Source organism: Tursiops truncatus, chromosome 10, assembly GCF_011762595.2.
Source record: "Tursiops truncatus isolate mTurTru1 chromosome 10, mTurTru1.mat.Y, whole genome shotgun sequence".
NCBI classification, from domain to species: Eukaryota; Metazoa; Chordata; class Mammalia; order Artiodactyla; family Delphinidae; genus Tursiops; species Tursiops truncatus.
Genome location: NC_047043.1, coordinates 72380306 through 72404095, shown reverse-complemented (window position 1 = coordinate 72404095; position 23790 = coordinate 72380306). Strand labels below are relative to the sequence as shown.

Genomic DNA, 23790 nt, shown 5'->3' with positions numbered 1-23790 from the left:
ATGGTGGGTTTTTTGGTTTTTTTGGTTTTTTTCTGGTATGTGGGCCTCTCACTGTTGTGGCCTCTCCCGTTGCGGAGCACAGGCTCCAGACACGCAGGCTCAGCAGCCATGGCTCAGGGGCCTAGCCGCTCCACGGCATGTGGGATCTTCCCAGACTGGGGCACGAACCCATGTCCCCTGCATCGGCAGGCAGACTCTCAACCACTGTGCCACCAGGGAGGCCCGGGATGGTGGTTTTTAATGCATAAAGTGCTGTATATATGTATTTAAATTGATGACTTAATTTTTAAAGCTAGTTAAGATCTTCATCGGGGTATTAAACACCTATAGAATGGTTCATTTTATTATGACTTTATGGCTAAAGAAAGGAGAACAGGGTTAAAAAGTTACTCAAACATTGCAATAATACACTATCTCATACTGGGAGCAAAGACATCAACAGAAACTACCATCTGGTTGTGTTTGGATGCTACATGAGCAAATCTGTCAGCTTTCTCATAGCTTTCTCCTTCATATACTATTGCCATTCTGAACTAACCATTCCAGCCAACATTATGTTCTTTCAGATGTGTTAGCAAAAGCAGTTTAAATTCGATTGTATCATTTTTCAGATGTTAATCAAGCAGTCTGCACCGTTCCATACACAGTTCCTTCCGGAAGATAGAACTTGTCTGAAAGAACAAGGCAGACAGGCCTTGGTCCCTTAATATCTGATTGCCAGCTTGATTTGTTACTTGCCCTCTGGGGAGAAAGATGTGCTATCCAAATAAAATGTGCATGCAGTACTTTTCAGGATATAGCTGAACAAAGAACAACCAGAGAAGAGAAATGGAAGACTGGACAGCTGCATTTAGTCTAGGTTGGCTGTTTAAAAGGGGCTTTTGTTCATGACCATTTATTAAGCAACCCCTTTGAACCAGGTGTTGTAGTAAAGATATCATTGGGATTCTCTCACTATTCTGTTTGGCAGAACTATCTTTCTTCCACTTCCTAGAATGCTCCAAAGTCTTTCTGCCTTCAGAGTCTTCAAAAGCTCTTTCCTCTACCTGAATAACTACTTATCCTTTATGACTCGGCTTAAATGTCTCTTTCCCTAACACGCTGTGATGTTGGATTCCCCCATTGCTTCTTTTATAACGTCTTGAACTTTTCTTTCAGAGCACTTAACACAATTATAATTTAAATATTTGTGGTATAACTTGTTTCATATTCTCTGCTAGGTATAAGCTTCAGTAAGGCCGGCACAGAGTCACTCTGGCTCACCACTGCATTCCCAGCCACTAGATGAAGATGAGGGCCTGGCACATAGTAGAGGCTCAATAAGTATTTACTGAATGATAAAATGAGTAAATGAATGATACAGGCAGACCATGCCCTCTAATACTCACAGTTCAGCACGATTTAATTTTTATTTAGGATCTATGCTGTTTTCAGAATTAATCCTTATTTTTAAATTAAGTTGTAAATGCTTAAAAAATAAAATAACATAACCTAGTAATTGGGCCTGGAGAAGGGGGTTGTTTAGTGGGGAGATGAATTAAGTTCTATTTATGTCTATCAGAACATCCAACTACCAGGTTTAAAGCTCCTTCATAGTTTGGCATCGCAAAAATGAAACTAAGGCCCCTTTCCTCTTTCTCACAAATGAGACTTTCTCTACAAAGTCTCAAAGTTTGACAGTAGTTGCTGAATGATTAGGCTCTATTTTAAAATAATCAGTACTTTTTTTTCTTGGATTTCTTCTTTTATTGAAGGTTTTATACTGCCCACAGTTTCCCTCAATGAATAATCCAATAAATAGTGAGACGTTCTGAGAGCAAAGAGAGAGTAGATACAGAGAAAGGAAAAATGATGCAGAGGGGATTTGAGCCTTTTAATGTGAAATCTGATTTGCATGTCAACCACATTCCTGTAGGATTCAGATTAGAGTTTTGTAATAGTCTCTGCCTTGTTCTATCTTTCATAAAAGCTTATGGAGTTTTGGTTACCAGAATTTGCTGTCTGTCCCTTGTTAGTTGGAAACTCAGCTTTTCTTTTGGATACAGTTCAAACTTTGTGTGGCATTATACATCCACACAAGCCCTATGAGCTAAAGTTTCCATGTTTTCTCTTCATAGGATTCAGAATCTTATTAGCCTACAGAATTCTCCCCTCTATTAATATAAAATCTTAGTTTATCAATATTTGCATTGATGTGGAAATTATCTTTTTCTACCTCAGAGAAGTCTGAAATGACATGTCAGATATACATCTGGAGTTAGTCTACTTATTTTCCAAAAGTTTTCTATTTTGAGAATTCATTTACTCAATTACTTTACTAAATGTTGATGACAAATAAGAAATGAATGGACAAAGAATACCTGAAAACTAAGATTTGTAAACCCAGTGGCATTTGTAGTTACTGGAGCATTAGGATATTTAGAAACCATGACACTGCTGATGAGCTTTTAAGTTTTTAGCTAAATGATTCATTTTCCTTTTCAAGATTAGGACATTAAGATTTAATTAGGGAATTGCCATGGCTTGGATGTACAAAACCCTAACATCATTTGCCTTTATATACATGGTTAGAGTTTATACATACCTAAGGATGTTTTTGAGGGATGAATTTGCTTGAATTTTTCTTACTACTCACATTCACGTATACACACACCAGATTTTTCCACTAGATTCTAAAAATAGAAACTCTTTCCTAATAAAAATTAAACACAAATTATTCTGAAGAAGAAAATAAAAACTATGCTTAAGCTAATCGTGAAAAGTTATTTTACATTTTGGTGTATTTCCTTCTAGTCCTTTTGCCATTCATACATTTTATTTAACGATTTTCTAAAATCGTTAAGTTGAGATAGAGTTTTGGATACGTTACTTTCATTTAACTTCCTGTCTTGAGCCTTTCCCATATCATCAAGCTATCTTCATAAATACAATTTTCTGTGACTCTTTACTGAAAATTCCAGTTACTTCATTTTTCAGAAATTATAAACACTTATTTACATAGATCTTCATCTGAGTTTCTGATTTGTTTACTTTAGAATAGATTCATAAAGTGAAATTACTGAGTAAAATGCCTTGGACATTTTTAAGGCTTTTGATGTACACAGTAAAATTGCTTTTTGGAATGCTAATAGCAACTTAATTCCTACTTGCTACATATGACAAAGCTTAATATCTTTGCCACAAAATAGATCATATAAATAACTTTTTTAAATGCTATAAAAGTAAAATGGGTTAAGAACATGAACAGAAAATTTACTATAATGAAAACAAATATCCATATAAACATATATGAACAATATTAAATCTCATTGGAAATACTAACTATAATAATGAAAATACTATTTTAATTAAACTATTTTTTTCTTTGAAAGTATTTGAAGGTAGGATGTTAACATTAGGGGAAGCTGGGTAAAGGGTATATTGGAACTGTGTACTACTTTTGTAACTTTTCTGTAAGTCTAAAATTATTTCAAAATAAAAAGTTTAAAAATTGACTCATATAATGGCTCTAGGTGCTTGTTCAGTAATGTCATTGTACTTATTGACCTTGTATAAATGAACCACTGTACTCCCAGAAACCTTTCTTGGAGCATACCTAGCTAGTTCTTCATTCAAGTACCACTCTAGTATTAAAAAACAAATATAAAATTTTCCAGTCAGTGCTCTCATTTATTGCAGAAGTCTCTGAACCTGTTCCATATGTTAAGTACTCTACCTCATTTAATCCTTTCTATAGTCCTAGCAAGTGAACATTAAAATTATCATGCTCATTTTACAGATGAGAAAACCAAGCCTGTAAGGTTGAGTAACTCATCTGAAGTTATACTCTAAAATGTTTAAATTTAATTGATTTCATTTATGAGATATGTCCATTTCACAGAAATGGCTTACATTTGGGGAATGAATGGTAGTCTTTATTTTCAACTGGATATGGTGTTCCCTTTCAAACAGATGAACCTACAGACATCATTCCACGAAGCTGCCAACTAACGACAGATGTTCCACAAGTCACACAGCTGCTAAACATGACTAAACTCCGCCAGACTGAAATAAAATTTGGAGGTCATCCTCTAAGTTCAGCAGAATCAGGTATGTACTCAAGTATCTAAATTATAAGCATGTTTATTTGTAAGACCAAAAAGGGGTTAGGGGTGGGGGGGTGGAACAGCCTTGTGACGATGCTTTATAGCTTGAGGTTAAATATTAAGTCACTTTAACATCAACTCAAGTCAGTGATGAGTCATTATTTTAAATTTCTCTTCTAGCAACTAAAATATCTTCTCGATTTTTACACGATAAGTGAAACATCCTGGCTTGTTCCTCTCTATTTCCTGTATGCTTCCACGCCCTGCCAGTTATACCTCCCAAATGTCTCTCAAATCTGATCCTATTGCTACTTTCATTGTTCAGGTTCCCCACTGTTACTCATCTCACCCTCCCAGTTAATCTTCACATTGCTCTCAGATTTCTCTTTCTGATAATAGAAATAGAAATGTGATCATGTCACTCTTTGATTAAAGACTTTTAATACCTTTCCCATTATCTTAAAGACAGAATGAAAAAACCCTTGGGAACTTACACAAAGCCAACCTCCTCTATTCCAAACTTACTCCACAGTTTCATCTCCAGACCCTTTCTCTCATTTCCCATGTGTTAATTTCTGACCACGCTGGGCTTTCATATGTTTGTATTTTGGGATTGCTGTTTTGTTGGCCTAAAATGGCTTCTTTGCCTTTCTGCCTGGAAAAAACTCCCAATTCATCTTTCTAGATCCAACTCAAATGCTACGTCTTCTATTCTAACAAGCATCGTTCTCCTCTTTTGATGGCATTTTTTGTTTTTTCTTTCTTTTTTTTTTCTTGCAGTACTTTTTAATATGTCTGCATTCCCTAATTAAGCGTGACTTCCTCCAAAATGGCACTGAACCTCATTCTTCTATATCCCTAGCATCTAACACAGTGCTTGCCATATATTAGGCCAGGGACTGCAAACTCATATTACCACAGAAGCCAGTCAGAAAACATAAATGAGTAGAGTGGGCTGGATGCCTGGATCTTTGACCCAGAGAAACATTTTCTAATTCAACAGTGAGCCCTGTTGGGAGTGGAGGGGGGCGGTTAGGGGAGAGGCATGAGATAGTTGCTTCAAAGAAGTTGTTTTCTAGTATTGAAACAGTAATACTAACAGCTGTGCAAATGATACAATACATGGCAGTTGACGCTCAGCCTCTGTGAGAGAGCTGTAGGGAGTGGTGAGAACTACAGCAAAGTGGATTCTCCTTTTCCGTCTAGAAGGGGCACCTGCAGTTCAGTTCTAGCCAAGTTTTGTCTTGCAAGAACATAGGCCCAGCCTTGCCAGATCTTTCATTCTTTTCAAGAGGACCTCAGTATCCCAATGTTTATGATAACTCTCCCAATTTTAAAAGTATTGTCTAAACTCTAAAATTTTTTGAAAACACTCTGTGGGCCAAAGACAAAATATGCCAGGGCTGCCAGTTTTCTACCTTTATAATAGACACCCATAGCTATTGACCAAATGAATGAATAGTACTTACAAATCAAGAAACCTGTTATTCAGGTGAGTGGTTCTCAACTTCCTATATGTTAGAATCACTTGGGACATTTAGAAAATAACTGATATAGAAAAGAAGGAGAGAAGATGGCAGAAGAGTCAGACGTGGAGATCACCTTCCTCCCCACAAATACATCAGAAATACATCTACATGTGGAACAACTTCTACAGAACACCTACTGAATGCTGGCAGAAGACCTCAGACCTCCCAAAAGGCAAGAAACTCCCCATGTACCTGGGTAGGGCAAAAGAAAACAGAAAAAAACAGAGACAAAAGAATAGGGATGGGACCTGCACCAGTGGGAGGGAGCTGTGAAGGAGGAAAGGTTTCCACACACTAGGAAGCCCCTTCGTGGGCGGAGACTGCGGGTGGCGGAGGAGGAAGCTTCAGAGCCGCGGAGGAGAGCACAGCAACAGGGGTGCGGAGGGCAAAGCGGACAGATTCCCGCACAGAGGATCGGTGCCGACTGGCACTCACGAGCCCGAGAGGCTTGTCTGCTTACCCACAAGGGTGGGTGGGGCTGGGAGCTGAGGCTCGGGCTTCGGTCGGAGCCCAGGGAGAGGACTGGGGTTGGCTGCGTGAACACAGCATGCAGGGGGTTAGTGCACCATGGCTAGCTGGGAGGGAGTCCAGGGAAGAGTCTGGACCTGCCGAAGAGGCAAGAGATATTTTCTTCCCTCTTTGTTTCCTGGTGCGCGAGGAGAGGGGATTCAGAGTGCTGCTTAAATGAGTTCCAGAGACGGGTGCGAGTCGCAGCTAACAGCACGGACCCCAGAGACGGGCATGAGATGCTAAGGCTGCTGCTGCCACCACCAAGAAGCCTGTGTGCGAGCACAGGTCACTATCCACACACCCCTTCCAGGGAGGCTGTGCAGCCCACCACTGCCAGCATCCCAGGATCCACGGACAACTTCCCCGCGAGAACGCACGGTGTGCATCAGGCTGGTGCAACGTGACGCCGGCCTCTGCCGCAGCAGGCTCACCACGAACTCCATACCCCTCCCTCCCTGGCCTGGGTGAGCCAGAGCCCCCGAAGCAGCTGCTCCTTTAATCGCATCCTGTCTGAGCGAAGAACAGACGCCCTCCGGCTTCCTACACACAGAGGCGGGTCCAAATCCAAAGCAGAACCCCGGGAGCTGTGCGAATAAAGAAGAGAAAGGGAAATCCCTCCCAGCAGCCTCAGGAGCAGCGGATTAAATCTCCGTAATCAACTTGATGTACCCTGCATCTGTGGAATACCTGAATACACAACGAATCATCCCAAATTGAGGAGGTGGACTTTGGGAGCAACGATATTTTTTTTTTTCCCTTTTTGTCTTTTTGTGAATGTGTATGTGTATGCTTCCATGTGTGATTTTGTCTCTATAGCTTTGCTTTTACCATTTGTCCTAGGGTTCTGTCTGTCTGGATTATTTTTCTTTTTCTTTTTTTTACTATAGTTTTTAGCGCTTATTATCATTGGTGGATTTGTTTTTGGTTTGGTTGCTCTCTTCTTTCCTTTTATTACTTTTTAAAAATTTTTATAATAATTTTTTAATTTAATAATGTTATTGTATTTTATTTTATCTTCTTCTTTCTTTCTTTCTTTCTTTTCTCCCTTTTATTCTAAGACGTGTGGATGACAGGCTCTTGGTTCTCCAGCTAGGTGTCAGGGCTGTGCCTCTGAGGTGGGTGACCCAAGTTCAGGGCACTGGTCCACAAGAGATCTCCCAGCTCCACGTAATATAAAACAGCAAAAATCTCCCAGAGATCTCCATCTCAACGCCAAGACCCAGCTCCACTCAATGACCAGCAAGTTACAGTGCTGGACACCCTATGCCAAACAACTAGCAAGACAGGAACACAACCCCACCCATTAGCAGAGAGGCTTCCTAAAATCATAATAAGGCCACAGACACCCCAAAACAAACCACCAGACGTGGACCTGCCCACTATAAAGACAAGATCCAGGCACTGGTCCCCTCCACCAGGAAGCCTATACAACCCACTGAACCAACCTTACCACTTGGAACAGACACCAAAAACAACGGCAACTACAAACCTGCAGCCTGCGAAAAGGAGACCCTAAACACAGTAAGTTAAATGAGAAGACAAACACACAGCAGATGAAGGAGCGAGGTAAAAGCCCACCAGACCTAACAAATAAAGAGGAAATAAAAGTCTACATGAAAAAGAATTCAGAGTACTGAGAGTAAAGATGATCCAAAGTCTTGGAAATAGAGTGGAGAAAATACAAGAAACGTTTAACAAGGACCTAGAAGAACTAAAGAGCAAACAAACAGTGACGAACAACACAATAAATGAAATTTAAAATTATCTAGAAGGGATCAATAGCAGAATAACTGAGGCAGAAGAACGGATAAGTGACCTAGAAGACAAAATAGTGGAAATAACTACTGCAGAGAAGAATAAAGAAAAAAAATGTAAAGAATTAAGGACAGTCTCAGAGACCTCTGGGACAACATTAAATGTACCAACATTAGCATTATAGGGGTCCCAGAAGAAGAAGAGAAAAAGAAAGGGACTAGAAAATATTTGAAGAGATTATAGTTGAAAACTTCCGTAATATGGGAAAACAAATAGTCAAGTCCAGGAAGCAGAGAGACTCCCATACAGGATAAATCCAAGGGGAAATACACCAAGACACACATTAAACTATCAAAAATTAAATACAAAAAAAAAATATTAAAAGCAGCAAGGGAAAAACAACAAATAACATACAAGAGAATCCCCACAAGGTTAACAGCTGATCTTGCAGCAGGAACTCTCCACGCCAGAAGGGAGTGGCAGGACATATTTAAAGTGATGAAGGGCAAAAACCTACAACCAAGATTTCTCTACCCAGCAAGGATATCATTCAGACTTGGTGGAGAAATTAAAACCTTTACAGACAAGCAAAAGCTAAGAGAATTCAGCACCACCAAACCAGCTTTACAACAAATGCTAAAGGAACTTCCCAAGGCAGGAAACACAAGACAAGGAAAAGACCTACAATAACAAACACCAAACAATTAAGAAAATGGTAATAGGAACATACATATCGATAACTACCTTAAATGTAAATGGATTAAATACTCCAACCAAAAGACATAGACTGGCTGAATGGAAACAAAAACAAGACCCATATATATGCTGTCTACCAGAGACCCACTTCAGACCTTGGGACACATACAGACTGAAAGTGAGGGGATGGAAAAAGATATTCCACGTAAATGGAAGTCAAAGAAAGCTGGAGTAGCAATTCTCATATCAGACAAAATAAGACTTTAAAACAAAGACTATTACAAGAAACAAAGGCGGACACTACATAATGATCAAGGGATCAATCCAAGAAGAAGATATAACAATTGTAAATATTTATGCATCCAACATAGGAGCACCTCAATATGTAAGGCAAATGCTAAACAGCCATGAAAGGGGAAATCAACAGTAACATAATCATAGTAGGGGACTTTAACACCGCACTTTCACCAATGGACATATCATGCAAAATGAAAATAAATAAGGAAACACAAGCTTTAAATGACACATTAAACAAGATGGACTTAATTGATATTTAAAGGACATTCCATCCCAAAACAACAGAATACACATTCTTCTCAAGTGTTCATGGAACATTCCCCAGGATAGATCTTATCTTGGGTCACAAATCAAGCCTTGGTAAATTTAAGAAAATTGAAATCCTACCAAGTATCTCCTCCGAGCACTATGCTATGAGACTAGATATCAATTACAGGAAAAAGACTAAAAAAAACACAAACACATGGAGGCTAAACAATACACTACTTAATGACCAAGAGATCACTGAAGAAATCAAAGAGGAAATCAAAAAATACCTAGAAACAAATGACAGTGAAAACATGACAACCCAAAACCTATGGGATACAGAAAAACAGTTCTAAGAGGGAAGTTTATAGCACTACAGTCCTACCTTAAGAAACAAGAAACATCTCAAATAAACAACCTAACCTTACACCTAAAACAATTAAGAAAGAAGAACAAAAAAAAAACCCCGAGTTATTAGAAGGTAAGAAATCATAAAGATCAGATCAGAAATAAATGAAAAAGAACTGAAGGAAATGACAGCAAAGATCAATAAAACTAAAAGCTGGTTCTTTGAGAAGATAAACAAAATTGAGAAACCATTAGCCAGACTCATCAAGAAGAAAAGGAAGAAGACTTAAATCAATAGAATTAGAAATGAAAAAGGAGAAGTAACAACTGACACTGCATAAATACAAAGGATCATGAGAGATTACTACAAGCAACTCTATGCCAATAAAGTGGACAACCTGGAAGAAATGGACAAATTCTTAGAAGTGCACAACCTTCCAAGACTAAACCAGGAAGAAACAGAAAATATGAACAGACCAATCACAAGCACTGAAATTGAAACTATGATTAAAAATCTTCCAACAAAGAAAAGCCCAGGACCAGATGGCTTCACAGGCGAATTCTATCAAACATTTAGAGAAGAGCTAACACCCATCCTTCTCAAACTCTTCCAAAATATAGCAGAGGGAGGAACACTCCCAAACTAATTCAATGAGGCCACCATCACCCTGATACCAAAACCACACAAAGATGTCGGAAACAAAGAAAACTACGGCCAGTATCACTGATGAACATAGATGCAAAAATCTTCAACAAAATACTCACAAACAGAATCCAACAGCACATTAAAAGGATCATACACCATGATCAAGTGGAGTTTATCCCAGGAATGCAAGGATTCTTCAATATATGCAAATGAATCAATGTGATACACCATATTAACAAATTGAAGGAGAAAAACCATATGATCATCCCAGTAGATGCAGAAAAAGCTTTCGACAAAATTCAACACCATTTATGATAAAAACCCTGCAGAAAGTAGGCATAGAGGGAACTTACCTCAACATAATAAAGGCCATATATGACAAACCCACAGCCAACATCTCGTCCTCAGTGGTGAAAAACTGAAACCATTTACACTAAGATCAGGAATAAGACAAGGTTGCCCACTCTCACCACTATTATTCAACATAGTTTTGGAAGTTTTAGCCACAGTGATCAGAGAAGAAAAAGAAATAAAAGGAATCCAAATCGGAAAAGAACAAGTAAAACTGTCACTGTTTGCAGGTGACTTGATGCTATACATAGAAAATCCTAAAGATGCTACCAGAAAACTTCTAGAGCTAATCAATGAATTTGGTAATGTAGCAGGATACAAAATTAATGCACAGAAATCTCTTGCATTCCTATACACTAATGATGAAAAATCTGAAAATGAAATTAAGAAAACACTCCCATTTACCTTTGCAACCAAAAGAATAAAATATCTAGGAATAAACCTACCTCAGGAGACAAAGGACCTGTATGCAGAAAATTATCAGACACTGATGAAAGAAATTAAAGATTATACAAGTAGATGGAGAGATATGCCATGTTCTTGAATTGGAAGAATCAACATTGTGAAAATGACTATATTACCCGAAGCAATCTACAGGTTCAATGCAATCCCTATCAAACTACCACTGGCATTTTTCACAGAACTAGAACAAAAAATCTCACAATTTGTATGCAAACACAAAATACCCTGAATAGCCAAAGCAATCTTGAGAAAGAAAAATGGAGCTAGAGGAATCAGGCTCTATGATGTCAGACTATACTACAAAGCTACAGTAATCAAGACGGTATGCTACTCGCACAAAAACAGAAATATAGATCAATGGAACAGGATAGAAAGCCCAGAGATAAACCCACGCACATATGGTCACCTTATCTTTGGTAAAGGAGGCAAGAATATACAGTGGAGAAAAGACAGCCTCTTCAATAAATGGTGCTAGGAAAACTGGACAGCTACATGTAAAAGAATGAAATTAGAGCACTCCCTAACACCATACACAAAAATAAACTCAAACTGGATTAAAGTCCTAAATGTGGGCTTCCCTGGTGGCGCAGTGGTTGAGAGTCCGCCTGCCAATGCAGGGGACACGGGTTCGTGCCCTGGTCCGGGAAGATCCCACATGCCGCAGAGCGGCTGGACCCATGAGCCATGGCCGCTGAGCCTGCACATCGGGAGCCTGTGCTCTGCGGCAGGATAGGCCACAACAGTGAGAGGCCCGCGTACAGCTTAAAAAAAAAAAAAAAAACCTAAATGTAAGGCCAGGCACTATTAAACTCTTAGAGGAAAACATAGGCAGGACACTCCATGACATAAATCACAGCAAGATCCTTTCTGACCCACCTCCCAGAGAAATGGAAGTAAAAACAAAAATAAATAAATGGGACCTAATGAAACTTAAAAGCTTTTCACAGCAAAGGAAACCATAAACAAGACAAAAAGACAACCCTCAGAATGGGAGAAAATATTTGCAAATGAAGCAACTGACAAAGGATTAATCTCCAAAATTTACAAGCATGCAGCTCAATATCAAAAAAACAAACAACCCAATCCAAAAATGGGCAGAAGGCCTAAACAGACATTTCTCCAAAGAAGATATACAGATTGCCAACAAACACATGAAAGAATGCTCAACATCATTAATCATTTCAGAAATACAAATCAAAACTACAATGAGATATCATCTCACACCGGTCAGAATGACCATCATCAAAAAATATACAAACAGGGCTTCCCTGGTGGCACAGTGGTTGAGAGTCCGCCTGCCGATGCAGGGGACGCGGGTTCGTGCCCCTGTCCGGGAAGATCCTACATGACACGGAGCGGCTGGGCCCGTTAGCCATGGCCGCTGAGCCTTTGCGTCCGGACCCTGGGCGTCTGGAGCCTGTTCTCCACGATGGGAGAGGCCACAACAATGAGAGGCCCACGTACTGCAAAAAAAAAAAAAATTTATATATATATATATATATATATATATATATATATATATATATATATACATACACACAGAAACAGTAAATACTGGAGAAAAGGGAAACCTCTTGCACTGTTGATGGGAATGTAAATTGATGCAGCCACTATGGAGTGCAGTGTGGAGGTTCCTTAAAAAACTAAAAATAGAACTACCTTACAACCCAGCAATCCCACTACTGAGCATATACCCTGAGAAAACCATAATTCAAAGAGAGTCGTGTACCACAATGTTCATTGCAGCTCTGTTTACAATAGCCAGGACATGGAAGCAACCTAAGTGTCTATCAACAGATGAATGGATAAAGAAGATGTGGCACATATATACAATGGAATATTACTCAGCCATAAAAAGAAACAAAATTGAGTTATTTGTAGTGAGGTGGATGGAACTAGAGTCTGTCATACAGAGTGAAGTAAGTCAGAAAGAGAAAAACTAATACCATATGCTAACACATATAAGTGGAATCAAAGAGGAAAAAAAATGGTAATGAAGAACCTAGGGGCAGGATGGGAATAAAGACGCAGACCTACTAGAGAATGGACTTCAGGATATGGGGAGGCAGAAGGGTAAGCTGGAACAAAGTGAGAGAGTGGCATGGACATATATACACTACCAAATTTAAAATAGATAGCTGGTGGGAAGCAGCCTCATAGCACAGGGAGATCAGCTCAGTGCCTTGTGACCACCTAGAGGGGGGGATAGGGAGGGTGGGAGGGAGACGCAAGAGGGAAGAGATATGGGGATATATGTATATGTATAACTGATTCACTTTATTATAAAGCAGAAACTAACACACCATTGTAAAGCAATTATACTCCAATAAAGATGTTAAAAAAATAAAAATAACTGGTATAAAAAACATCTTTTTTTCTAATGTCTATACTTCACCCCCAGAGATTCTGATTTAATTGTCCTAGGCTGGATTTTTTGTTAACTTCTCCAGCAATTCTGACATGCAGCCATGGTTGAAAACCCTTAATGAGAGACTAGATCACTTATCCCCACAAAGGTTTTGTGGGTCAGATGACACTCATACACACTGAAGTAATTCAGAGGACGGTCAAATAGGACAGTTATGGAGGAAGAAGTAGATCTTGAAGCTATTCAATAGATACTCATGTAAGTATTTATAATAAATAAAGATTTATGGAAGTGTAAGATGGTGCAGAAGACTGAGCAAAGACAAGGAGACAGCAAAATGCATGGATGAGTTTCCTGAGGGATCAATAACAGGAATGGCCTCTGAGCAGGAGGGCTGTGTTGAAAGACTATGAGAAGAGTGAGTCTTATATCCCTAAAATAGGCAAATGATAACTTCTTTATTCGGAAGTTGAACTTGACATCAGGCTTCAAGATGAATTTTTAAGTCAAGTGAGACCAGAGATTAAGAATTACAACTAAGATGTCTTTGCAGCCATCTAGGCATAAAATGACTAGTGGTTATGAAAATGGAAAGTGATGACCCTTAGAGAAACCACAGTGGGGAAACTGGCAGGGCTTATTGGTTCTCAGATAACAGATGGGGAAGAGAGAGTGGTCAAAGTTTGAGAGAGGTCAAAGTAGAAAGAGGAGAAAGGAGATAACCATGATGAGATGAATGAGTGGCAAAAACAGACTCACTTTTACTCTGTTTATCCAGTATTCATTTATTGTTGGTGTATTTTCTATATGTAAATCCTCATCAGCATCATATGTCCTAAATTGTATATTCCTAGAGAATTGGGACCATTTTATAACTTTTACAGTATAAACCCTGGAAGAGTGTAAATAGGCACTACATTTTTAAACCCTGTATTATGAAATTTCCAAACTTACAGAAAAGTAGAGAGAATACATAATGAACCCCCCCCCCATATCCCCATCACCTTCCACAGTTGCCAATTTTAGGCAAGAATTTGTGAGAGTCCGCCTGCCGATGCAGGGGACGCGTCTGGAGAATTTGTATATTTAGAATATATACAATCTATGTTCTTTACAGAACCTTTGGAAAATACCTGTATATAAAAGGATGAAAAAGTTTGCACTACCCAGACAGCCACTGTAAATACCTCAGGTCACAGTTCAATCTTAATGGAAGATTCTCCACAGAATACAATGAGTAAGAGTGTTTTCAGTAACCAAACACTCTGTCTGTATCTAATAGGCTGTGATAGCTTTCCATAACAGAAATGACTGAAGAGCCTATCAGGTAACTCTTTACAGTTGTAAATGCTCTTTTTTTCTTCTGTCTCTCTAGCTTAATGTTTTAAGAATTGTGTCTTTAAATGAAACTACAAGTCCATATCCAGATATTTTAAAAGTCTTTCTTTTTAAAGTTCAAGGACACTTATAATGCCAGAGAGTAAAGAGAAATTTGAATAAATATTAAGTGCACCATTAACTCAATATTATAATTAAACAAACTTTTTCATTGGCTGTGTTTGATCCCACCTGATAGAAGAGGATATTAGTGTATATTTTGCAAATTCCGTAAATGGGCTTTCAGCATAAGGATAGTCAACTTGAGTCATATATACAGAAAATTAATAATCACCATCAAAAAGTATATTTCTTCTGTCCTGTGAATCTCAATTATACTTATATTCATTTATAACCCTAGGGTTTATGATTGTTCCTCTGAAGTAAATCTCATTGCACATGTATGGCAGCTAAGATTACATAAACATGGATCGAACTCTGTAGTTCTCTTTCTACAAATACTGTTTTTTGTTGTTTGTTTGTTTGTTTTTGGCTGCTTTTGGTCTTCGTTGCCGCGTGTGGGCTTTCTCTAGTTGCGGCGAGCAGGGGCTACTCTTCGTTGCAGTGTGCGGGCTTCTCATTGCGGTGGCTTCTCTTGTTGTGGAGCACAGGCTCTAGGCACACGGGCTTCCGTAGTTGTGGCTCGTAGGCTCTAGAGCGCAGGCTCAGTAGTTGTGGTGCACAGGCTTAGTTGCTCCCCGGCATGTGGGATCTTCCCAGACCAGGGCTCGAACCCTTGTCCCCTGCATTGGCAGGCGGATTCTTAACCACTGCACCACCAGGGAAGTCCCTCTACAAATACTTTTCAATTGCTAATTTTGACATTTGTAGGCTTTGAACCTTACTATAAGTGATTATAATAAAAATTACTGTTCTCTCTGTGAGAGATTTTATGTGAAAGGTGTAGCTAATGACTAATGCCCAAGGACAGACTTTTTAATCACGGAAAAGCCAGGAGGTATTTCTTCATTTGAAATATTTGTTTTTGTGTCTTTCTAAAATATGGACTCCCCGTGGTGAGATTTGAATTTGCATGAAAAGTGACTGTGTGTTCTTGAAACTGACTTAACAGTACTCATGTAAATTGTGATATTTTATTATAAATGCACGAATTAAGAGATCTCAGTGATGCTGCTACAGAGGGAAGTAGCTGCTTCCTGTGGATGCTTTCTGGCATGTTCACCCAAGCTAAAAAGGAAACCTTGAAACTTCTGTTTAAAGTGCATTTTTTTGAATGCTGTATAACTTGATCAAGAGCATTTAATGAAATTAATAAAACAGTTGTGTTTCCAAAAAGTCAATGTTACCACACATTTGCACTGTTCACTTTGTCAATTCCCAGTGCATGTCAGTTAATGACTTTTAGTCTGCAGAGGACTGTAGGCTCTGATGATCTTATTTCCATTAATGGGACCCCACTCTAACTGAACTAGTGAATCAGATCTGGTTATTGAAGTTGAGCATGCAGCTACTAATGACAAGTTGCAGTGGTCTACTAAGCACAAATCAAAACTAGTAATTTGCTTTATTGTTACTTTTGTTGTGGTCATCCATTTACAATGCTTGGAGTCAGTCTATTTATCTCTTGTAAAAATTAAAAAAAAAAAAGATACACACACACACACACAGACATGAAACCACCACAATCAGGAGAGCGAGCATATTCATCATTCCCAAAGGTTTCCTCATAATCTTCATAATCCCTTCCTCCCAACCCCATCCTCACTGATTATAGATTAGTTTGCATTTTCTAGAATTTTGCATTTTCTAGAATTTTGTAAATGAGATATAATATATATACCCTTTTTTCTGGCTTCTTTCACTCAGCATAATTATTTTAAAATTCATTTTGAGATAGGCACATGTGGTTTGTAGAAATAATTCATTCCTTTTTATTGCAGAATAGTGCTCCATTGTGTGAAGGTGCCATATTTTGTTTACCCATTTACTTGTTGATGGATAAATAATACTGTTGTGAACAGTTGTATAGAAGTCTTTGAATGGGCATAAGCTTTCATTTGTCTTGGGTAAATGCCTAAGAGGGGATGATTGGATCATATGGTAGCTTTTTAAGAAATGCCAAATTATTTTCCAAAATAGTAGTAATGTTTTATATTCAAACCAGTGGGTATTATTTCCAGTACCAATGAGTGGTATCTCATTGTGGTTTTTGATTTGCATTTCCTTGATAATTACTAATGATGAGCATCTTTATGTTCTTATTTGCCATCCCTGAATCTTCTTTGATGAAGCATCTGTTCAACTCTATTGTCCATTTTTAAACTGGATTCCTTATTTTCATATTACTGAGTTTTGAGAGTTCATTCTATATTCTGGATATAGGTCCTTTTTCAGATATATGAATTGCAAATATTTTTTTCCAGTCTATTGCTTACATTTTATTCTCATAACAGTATCTTTTGAAGAGAAGTTTTTAACTTGATCAAGTCCAGTTTATCAAATTTGCTTCTGTGGATTGTGCTTTTGGTGACATATTTAAGAAATTTTTGCCTAATCCAAGGTTATGAAGATTTTGTCTTATGCCTCCATGTAAAAAAAAAAATTACAGTTTTAGGTTTTACATTTAGGTCTATGATCCACTGAATTAATTTTTGTATATAGTATAAGATATAAATCCACATTTTTGGTTTTGGGGCCTTTTTTTTTTTTAAATTTGGATATCTAGTTGTTCTAGCCTTTGCTAAAAAGTGTCCTTTTCTCCACAGCATTTCCTTTGCACCTTTGTCAAAAATCAGTTGTCAATATACTTGTGGTTATATTTCTGGTCTCTTTATTCAGATTCTTTATTCTCTTTATTCTGTCTCATTTATCTATTTGCTTTTATGCCAGTATCATGATTTTTATTACTATATGTTTCTAAGTCTTGCATTCAGCTAGTGTGAGCCTTCCAGATTTGTCCTTCTTTTTCAAAAATTATTTTAGCTATTATGGACTCTGTGCATTTTAGTATGAATATTAGAATCAACATGTGAATTTCTGCCAAAAAGCCCTGTTGGGAATTTGATTGGGATTGTGCTGCATTTATAGGTCACAATTTGGGGAGAATTGACATCTGAACAATGTTGATTCTTCCAACTTCTTTTTTTTTAGGTTTTCTTTAATTTCTCTCAGCAATATTTTATAGTTTCAGGGTACAGTTCTTTTATAACTTTCTTCAGATTTATCCCTAAGTATTTTATATCTTTTGATACTACTGATAAGTGGTAAGTTTTAAAATTTCTATTTCCAATTGTTTGTTGCTAGTGTGTAAAATACATTGAAATTTTGTAAATTGATCTAGTATCCTGTAACTTTGCAAAACTTATTTATTACTACTAGTAGCTTTTTGTACATTCCAGTAGACTTCCTACATAGATGATTATGCTGTGTGTGAACAAAGACAGTTTTACATTACCAATCTGAATGCCTCATTTCTTTTCCTTGCCTGATTGCACTGGCTAAGACCTCCAGTACAAAGTTTAATAGAAGTGGCAAGAAAGGATAGCCCTGTCTTATTCCTGATCTTAGTGGAAAGGTATTGTCTTTAATGATTAAGTATCATGTTAGCTATTGAGATTTTATAGATGTTCTTAATCATGGTGAGCAAGTCCCTTTCATCACTAGTTTGCTGACAGTTTTTATCAGGAATGGATGTTGGATTTTGTCAAATGCATCTTCTGTATTTATGAGATCATCATGGTTTTTTTTCTTTTTTAGTCTGTTAATACGGTGAATCACATTGATTGAGTTTTTAATGTGAAACCAACCTTGCATTTCTGGGGAAAACCCTGCTTGGTCCTGACGCAAATATCCTTTTAGTCTATTGTTTGATTCAATTTGTGTTCGTAAGGGATTATTGGACTATAGTTCTCTTTTTTTATAATGACTTTGTCTGCTTTTAGTATCAGGGTGAAGCTGGCCTCATAGAATGAATTGGGAAATATTTCCTCCCCCCTTTCTCCCACTCCTTAAAACTTTTCGGAAGAATTTGTGTTAAATTGGTATTGTGTCTTTCTTAAATGTTTTGTGGAATTTATCAGCGTGAGAAAGTTTTTATAACCTGTAAATTCAATTTCTTTAATAGATAAAGAGTTTTTCAGGTTAACTATTTCTTTTTGAGTAAGCTTTGGTAATTTGTGTCCTACAGGGTATTTGTCCAGTTCGTCTAAGTAGTTGGATGTATTGGCATAAAGCTGTTCATAATGTTGCCTTATTATCTGGAGAATCTATAGTGATACCACTACTATTCCTGATATTAAAAATATGTATCTTTGCTCTGTTTTCCCTGGTCAGTCTAACTAGAGGTTTATCATTCTTACTGACCTTCCCAAAGAACAAGCTTTTGGTTTCATTGATTCTTTCTACTGTTTTTCTATATTGTTTCATTTATTTTCACATTGATCTTTATTATTCCTTTCTTCAGTTGTTCTGGGTTTCATTTGCTCTCTTCTTTCTATCCTTAAGGTGGGAATCAAGGTCAATGATTTCAAACTTTTCTTTTTCTAATATAGCCATTTAGTGCTAGAAATCTCCCCATAAGTGCTGCTTTAGCAACATCCCACAAATTCTGGTATTGTATTTTTATTTCATTCTGTTCTAAATATCTTCTAATTTCATTTTTTCTTTGATTCATGGGTTACTTAGGAGTTAAGTATGTTACTTAGTTCCCAAACATTTGAGATCTTTCTGTTATTGATTTATAATTTAATTCCAGTGTGACTTGAGAAAATAATTTGTATGAAGTGATGTGTTTTAAATTTGTTGAGACTTGTCCTGAATAGAGTCTATCTCATTAAATGTGCCATATGCTCTTGGTAAGAATGTAAATTTTGCTGTTGTTAGGAGTATTCAATAAATGTCATTTGGATTAAGTTACTTAAAAAAAAAAAAACTAGTAATTTGCTTAAAAATTAGGAGGTAGTTTTCCCAAGTGCCCTCCTTTCCACAGCAGCAGTCTTACTGGATTTTTACTTCTTTTTAAATAAGGAGAGACTGACATCCATATCTCCTAACTCAATCGCAAACAGATAAAGGATCTAGCAAAACCATGAAATAGTAATCTAACCATAGTTGGCATTGGTGAGATCTTTATTAGAATTTCTTCTTTGGGTTGTACATTATGAAAGCAAATTTCAAATCAAGCAACAAAATCTACTGTGAAGTAGAACCTTAAAAAAAGAGAGAGAGAGATTCTGACTTCAGGAAAAAACAAGACATTCTAATTTCTTCTTTCTAAACTCAGATTTTTGGTAATCCTTGTCTTAGGATTGTTGGTTAAAGAAATGCCACAATTAAAAAATGGGCAGAAGACCTGAATAGACATTTTTCTTAAAAAAAAAAAAAAGTTTGTAATTAAAGTACTTTGCCTAGGCTGTGCACTCTCAAATTAGCCGCAGTTTCCCCCACGTTCTACATGTGCCTGCTTGTCACTTATATGTTACCTGCCCGGCATTCAAGCCACTTCATTTTGTCCCTCCCCTGCTTCCACCACCACTTTCTTCCCTCTGGAAAAGATTATTACAGCATTCTATCCCATTCTTGATTCCTCAGGGACCCCATTAGTCTTCATCAAATACATTAATTATCATATTCATAAAGTTCTCGTACTTATCCAAATAATCACTATTAGACCCACTTTTCACATAGCAAAACAAAAGTTTTTAATTAGATGGCTTTACAAAACTGCACAGAGAATAAATAGTGGACAAGGAAAGAATCTCCTGCAATGCCCTCCTGGCCGACCAAAGGCAGTATCATGTGTGGTGAAAAGAGGGCAGGCACAAAGAGGGCTTGGGCATTTGGGTTCTGAGACCCTGCTCTGAGTGGACAGATCTCTAAACATCATGAGCCTCAGCTTCTTCATCTGTAGAGGTGGAATAATATCACACAAAGTGACTGGAAATTTCATAAAGATCATGTACACGTCATCATATCCGTCATCCTTTAGACCTCAGATTGAATGTCATTTCCCTCACCCTAGAGACTAGATACCAGACCCCTGTTAAACACACTTTGAGCCTTCCCTTCATAGCTCTTACCACAGTTGTAATCATGTAGTTATTTATGACTTACTTGCTGTAATATCTGTCTTCCCCGTGAGACCCAGAGTGCCTTGGAGAAGGTGATGTGTCCACCTTGTTGCCTATCTTATTCCGTACTTAGAGCAGTGGCTGCCCAGACTACGTGCCCAATCACTAATGAAAGAATGTGTGAACGAAGGGATAAATGATTGTGAATGGACTTCATAAACTGTTAAATGCTATTCAAGATGGAAGGTATTAATAGCATATTTACTCCCTACTAAGCACAGTATTTAGCATGTTACATGAATTGTTTCATATAATCTAACAAAAATGCCTTGACTTAAGTACTATTATTATCTCAGTCTTATGGATGAAGAAAGTGAAGCTTAGAAAGTTTAAATAACTTGTCTAAAATAATATTGCTCTACTAGATCAGTCTTTTTTGTGTTTTTGACATTCCTTATATCAATGCACATATAATAAAATAAAAATTAATCCAATTCAAAATCTGGATTCTGGTAGCAGGTTTAATTCTGATTTGATCATTAGATAATAGATGTAAGTCTTGAGCATGACCCCTGAATGATTAGAGTTGAAAATTCAGCAGGTTTTTCTGGTTAAACTTTGAAAACCTTGCAAACTTAAATGACTATAATAGTTAGAATATTGTACCTTGAGACAAAAATGAATGTTTATTATTCTAAACGATAATTAGAGAGTAGACCCTCAGGTTTTATAATCTAACTACAAATTAATGGTAACATCTCTGACCTACACCCAGTTCATTTTCCACAAACTCAAGAAAATGAAACGCCTAGAGCATGACTTTAATCTAATCTTGATTTTTAACCTTATATATATTGATATCAGGTCTTAAAAGAACTCCTTTTAGAATTCAAAAGGCATGCATTTCTGCTTGTAGTTTTCTTTCATTAAGATTTTTCTCATTATAGAAACTTCGTCCCTTTTATGTTTTATTTTAGAAACCAAAGGTCTAAGTTACTTTTCCTTGTAGGTTTTGATTAGGACCCTGTTATCGTGGACACATAGCATGATACATGTTTGTAGACATAATTATGACAATATGATTATAAACAGAATTATTCAAGTGAAACGGACTTTAAGAATGTGTATGTGTTAATTGTGCTAATAAGTTTAAAAAGCCCTGCTAATTAAAGAGATACTAAATAGTGGATTATTGTACACTTTGCTTTGTGAAAAAAAGGTATACTAAAATTTGTAAAATTTAAAAAATAGATTTCAATTTAAACACACAGTGGTAGATTGCTCTTTAAAGAAATCCTATAGTAGATCCTCTTATAAAATACAGAATAACATCTTATTTTCTGTGATTCAAGGAATTACATCATATCAGGTTTAGTTGTAGCTTTAATAGCCATTGACTATCCAAGAGATAAGTCAATGATTCTTGACTGCTAAGCAAGAAATGCCTCTAACAAGTTAAAGGTATTTAGGAATTTTCACTTTTTAAATAGCTATGAACTATTTAATATGTTCATTTTGTTGAAATTATAGCTGGAACTGTGTCAGTATGATTTTTGTAAATAGTCCCCCAAAAGTTTTCCTTTTAATCTTTGATACTGTCCACAATTTTGGTGAGATTTATCCATTGTCTACCATATGCTTTGCTGGGCTCAGCAGATGAGTATACATGCAGTGCCAAAAAAATGGTCTTTCTACTCAAAGAAACTTAAATTCTTTGGGGGCAACCTGCATATAGATGAAGAATATGAAAAAACATAAAGGAAACTGACGTAGTACAATGTTTGAACAGAAAGATATGCCCATAAGCCAAATGATTCCTGTGACTGGAAGTTTAAACAAAAAAAAAGAAGAAGAAGAAAAAGGCTTCTAATCTGGTACTGAAAACTCCCATGTAGGCCTATGCCATGTCCCATACATACCTTTAGGGCTCTCAGTGGCTATTTCTTTCTGGGAAAATCCACCTTTGAGAACAAAATCAGTAATCTAGGATTTGTTTTATTTGGTCACAGAAGGTACAAATGATGGGTCTGTAATAGATTTTTCCAGTTGTCCTGGAATTTGAGTGTCATTTCTTTCTATTGCTGATCCTGAGAGACTAACAAAGTTTTGTTGACTCCAAATGGATATTTGTAAATGACTGGAAAAGATGCAGATGCACACATAGCCAAGTCTACTTGCTGGCATTAGGAAATCTCACGTGTAAGCTGAGTAGGCATCTGACTGTGGTGCCACAGCGCTGCAGCTGTTGAAAGCCACACAGTTCATGTAAATATCAATGTCTTGGTCACTGTTGACCCTTCTCTCTCATCCCCCACATCCTGGCAGTTGTCCAGTACAGTCTGCCTCCTCAGTTCACACATAAATGTCTCAGGTGGATTTTTCTTAAAAATAAGTTTTAATAGTAGTTAGAAATATTTAGTCATTTAATCCAGCTTCCCTTCTGACCCATTATACTTTATGATTCATTCAGTTTGCTCAGCAAGGATCTATTGCTCTGTGTCAAGCACTAGGCTAGCAATTCAGGGGTGACAAAGTAGACCACTGAGTTTATATCTACTGAGGTATACATTATTAGAGAATCCCATAAACATATATGAAAGGGTAATTCTGACAGTTTCTGTGAGGGAAAACTTATGGGACTACCTAAACTGGGTACTGTAATCAGAGAGGTCTGGGAACACTAGTCTGAGGAAGTGACACATGAGCTGAAACATAAAGGCCAAGAGGGGAAGGAAGATCCTACACGGGGAACAGCATGTACAAATGCTCTGATAGACAGGAAGAACTGAGGAGGCCAGAGCAGAAAATAGAGGGTATTAAGGTTGAACTGAAGCCAGAACATGCAAGTTTTTGCAGGTAATGTTAAGGGCTTAATCTTAAGAGCAGCAGGGAAGCCATTGAAAAGTTTTAAGTGAGGAAAAGGAATGATTCAATCAGACGTATGTTTATATAAGACTGTTCTGGCTTCATTTTGGAGAGAGCATGGGACAGGGAGCCAGAGTGGAACATGGTGGGTCACTTGAGAGGCTTTGTGATCATCCAGAAGAGGAATGATGTTGCTTAAATTATGGTGCTGGTGGAGGAGGTGGAG

The 23790-nt window shown here is 37.4% G+C and overlaps 1 protein-coding gene across 18 annotated transcripts in view; it reads left to right on the top strand.

Annotated features, from left to right (window-relative positions):
* CFAP20DC (CFAP20 domain containing) overlaps positions 1 to 23790 on the top strand; it is a 291535-nt gene that overhangs the window by 136702 nt on the left and 131043 nt on the right. For 17 of the 18 annotated variants that reach the window (XM_073811274.1, XM_073811284.1, XM_073811278.1 and 14 more), the window contains one exon: positions 3952 to 4089. In XM_073811274.1, coding sequence (XP_073667375.1) covers positions 3952 to 4089 — 138 coding nt within the window. Of the gene's footprint in view, positions 1 to 3951; positions 4090 to 14506; positions 14621 to 23790 lie in introns of those variants that run through there. The other variant, XM_073811283.1, reaches the window with a different exon arrangement.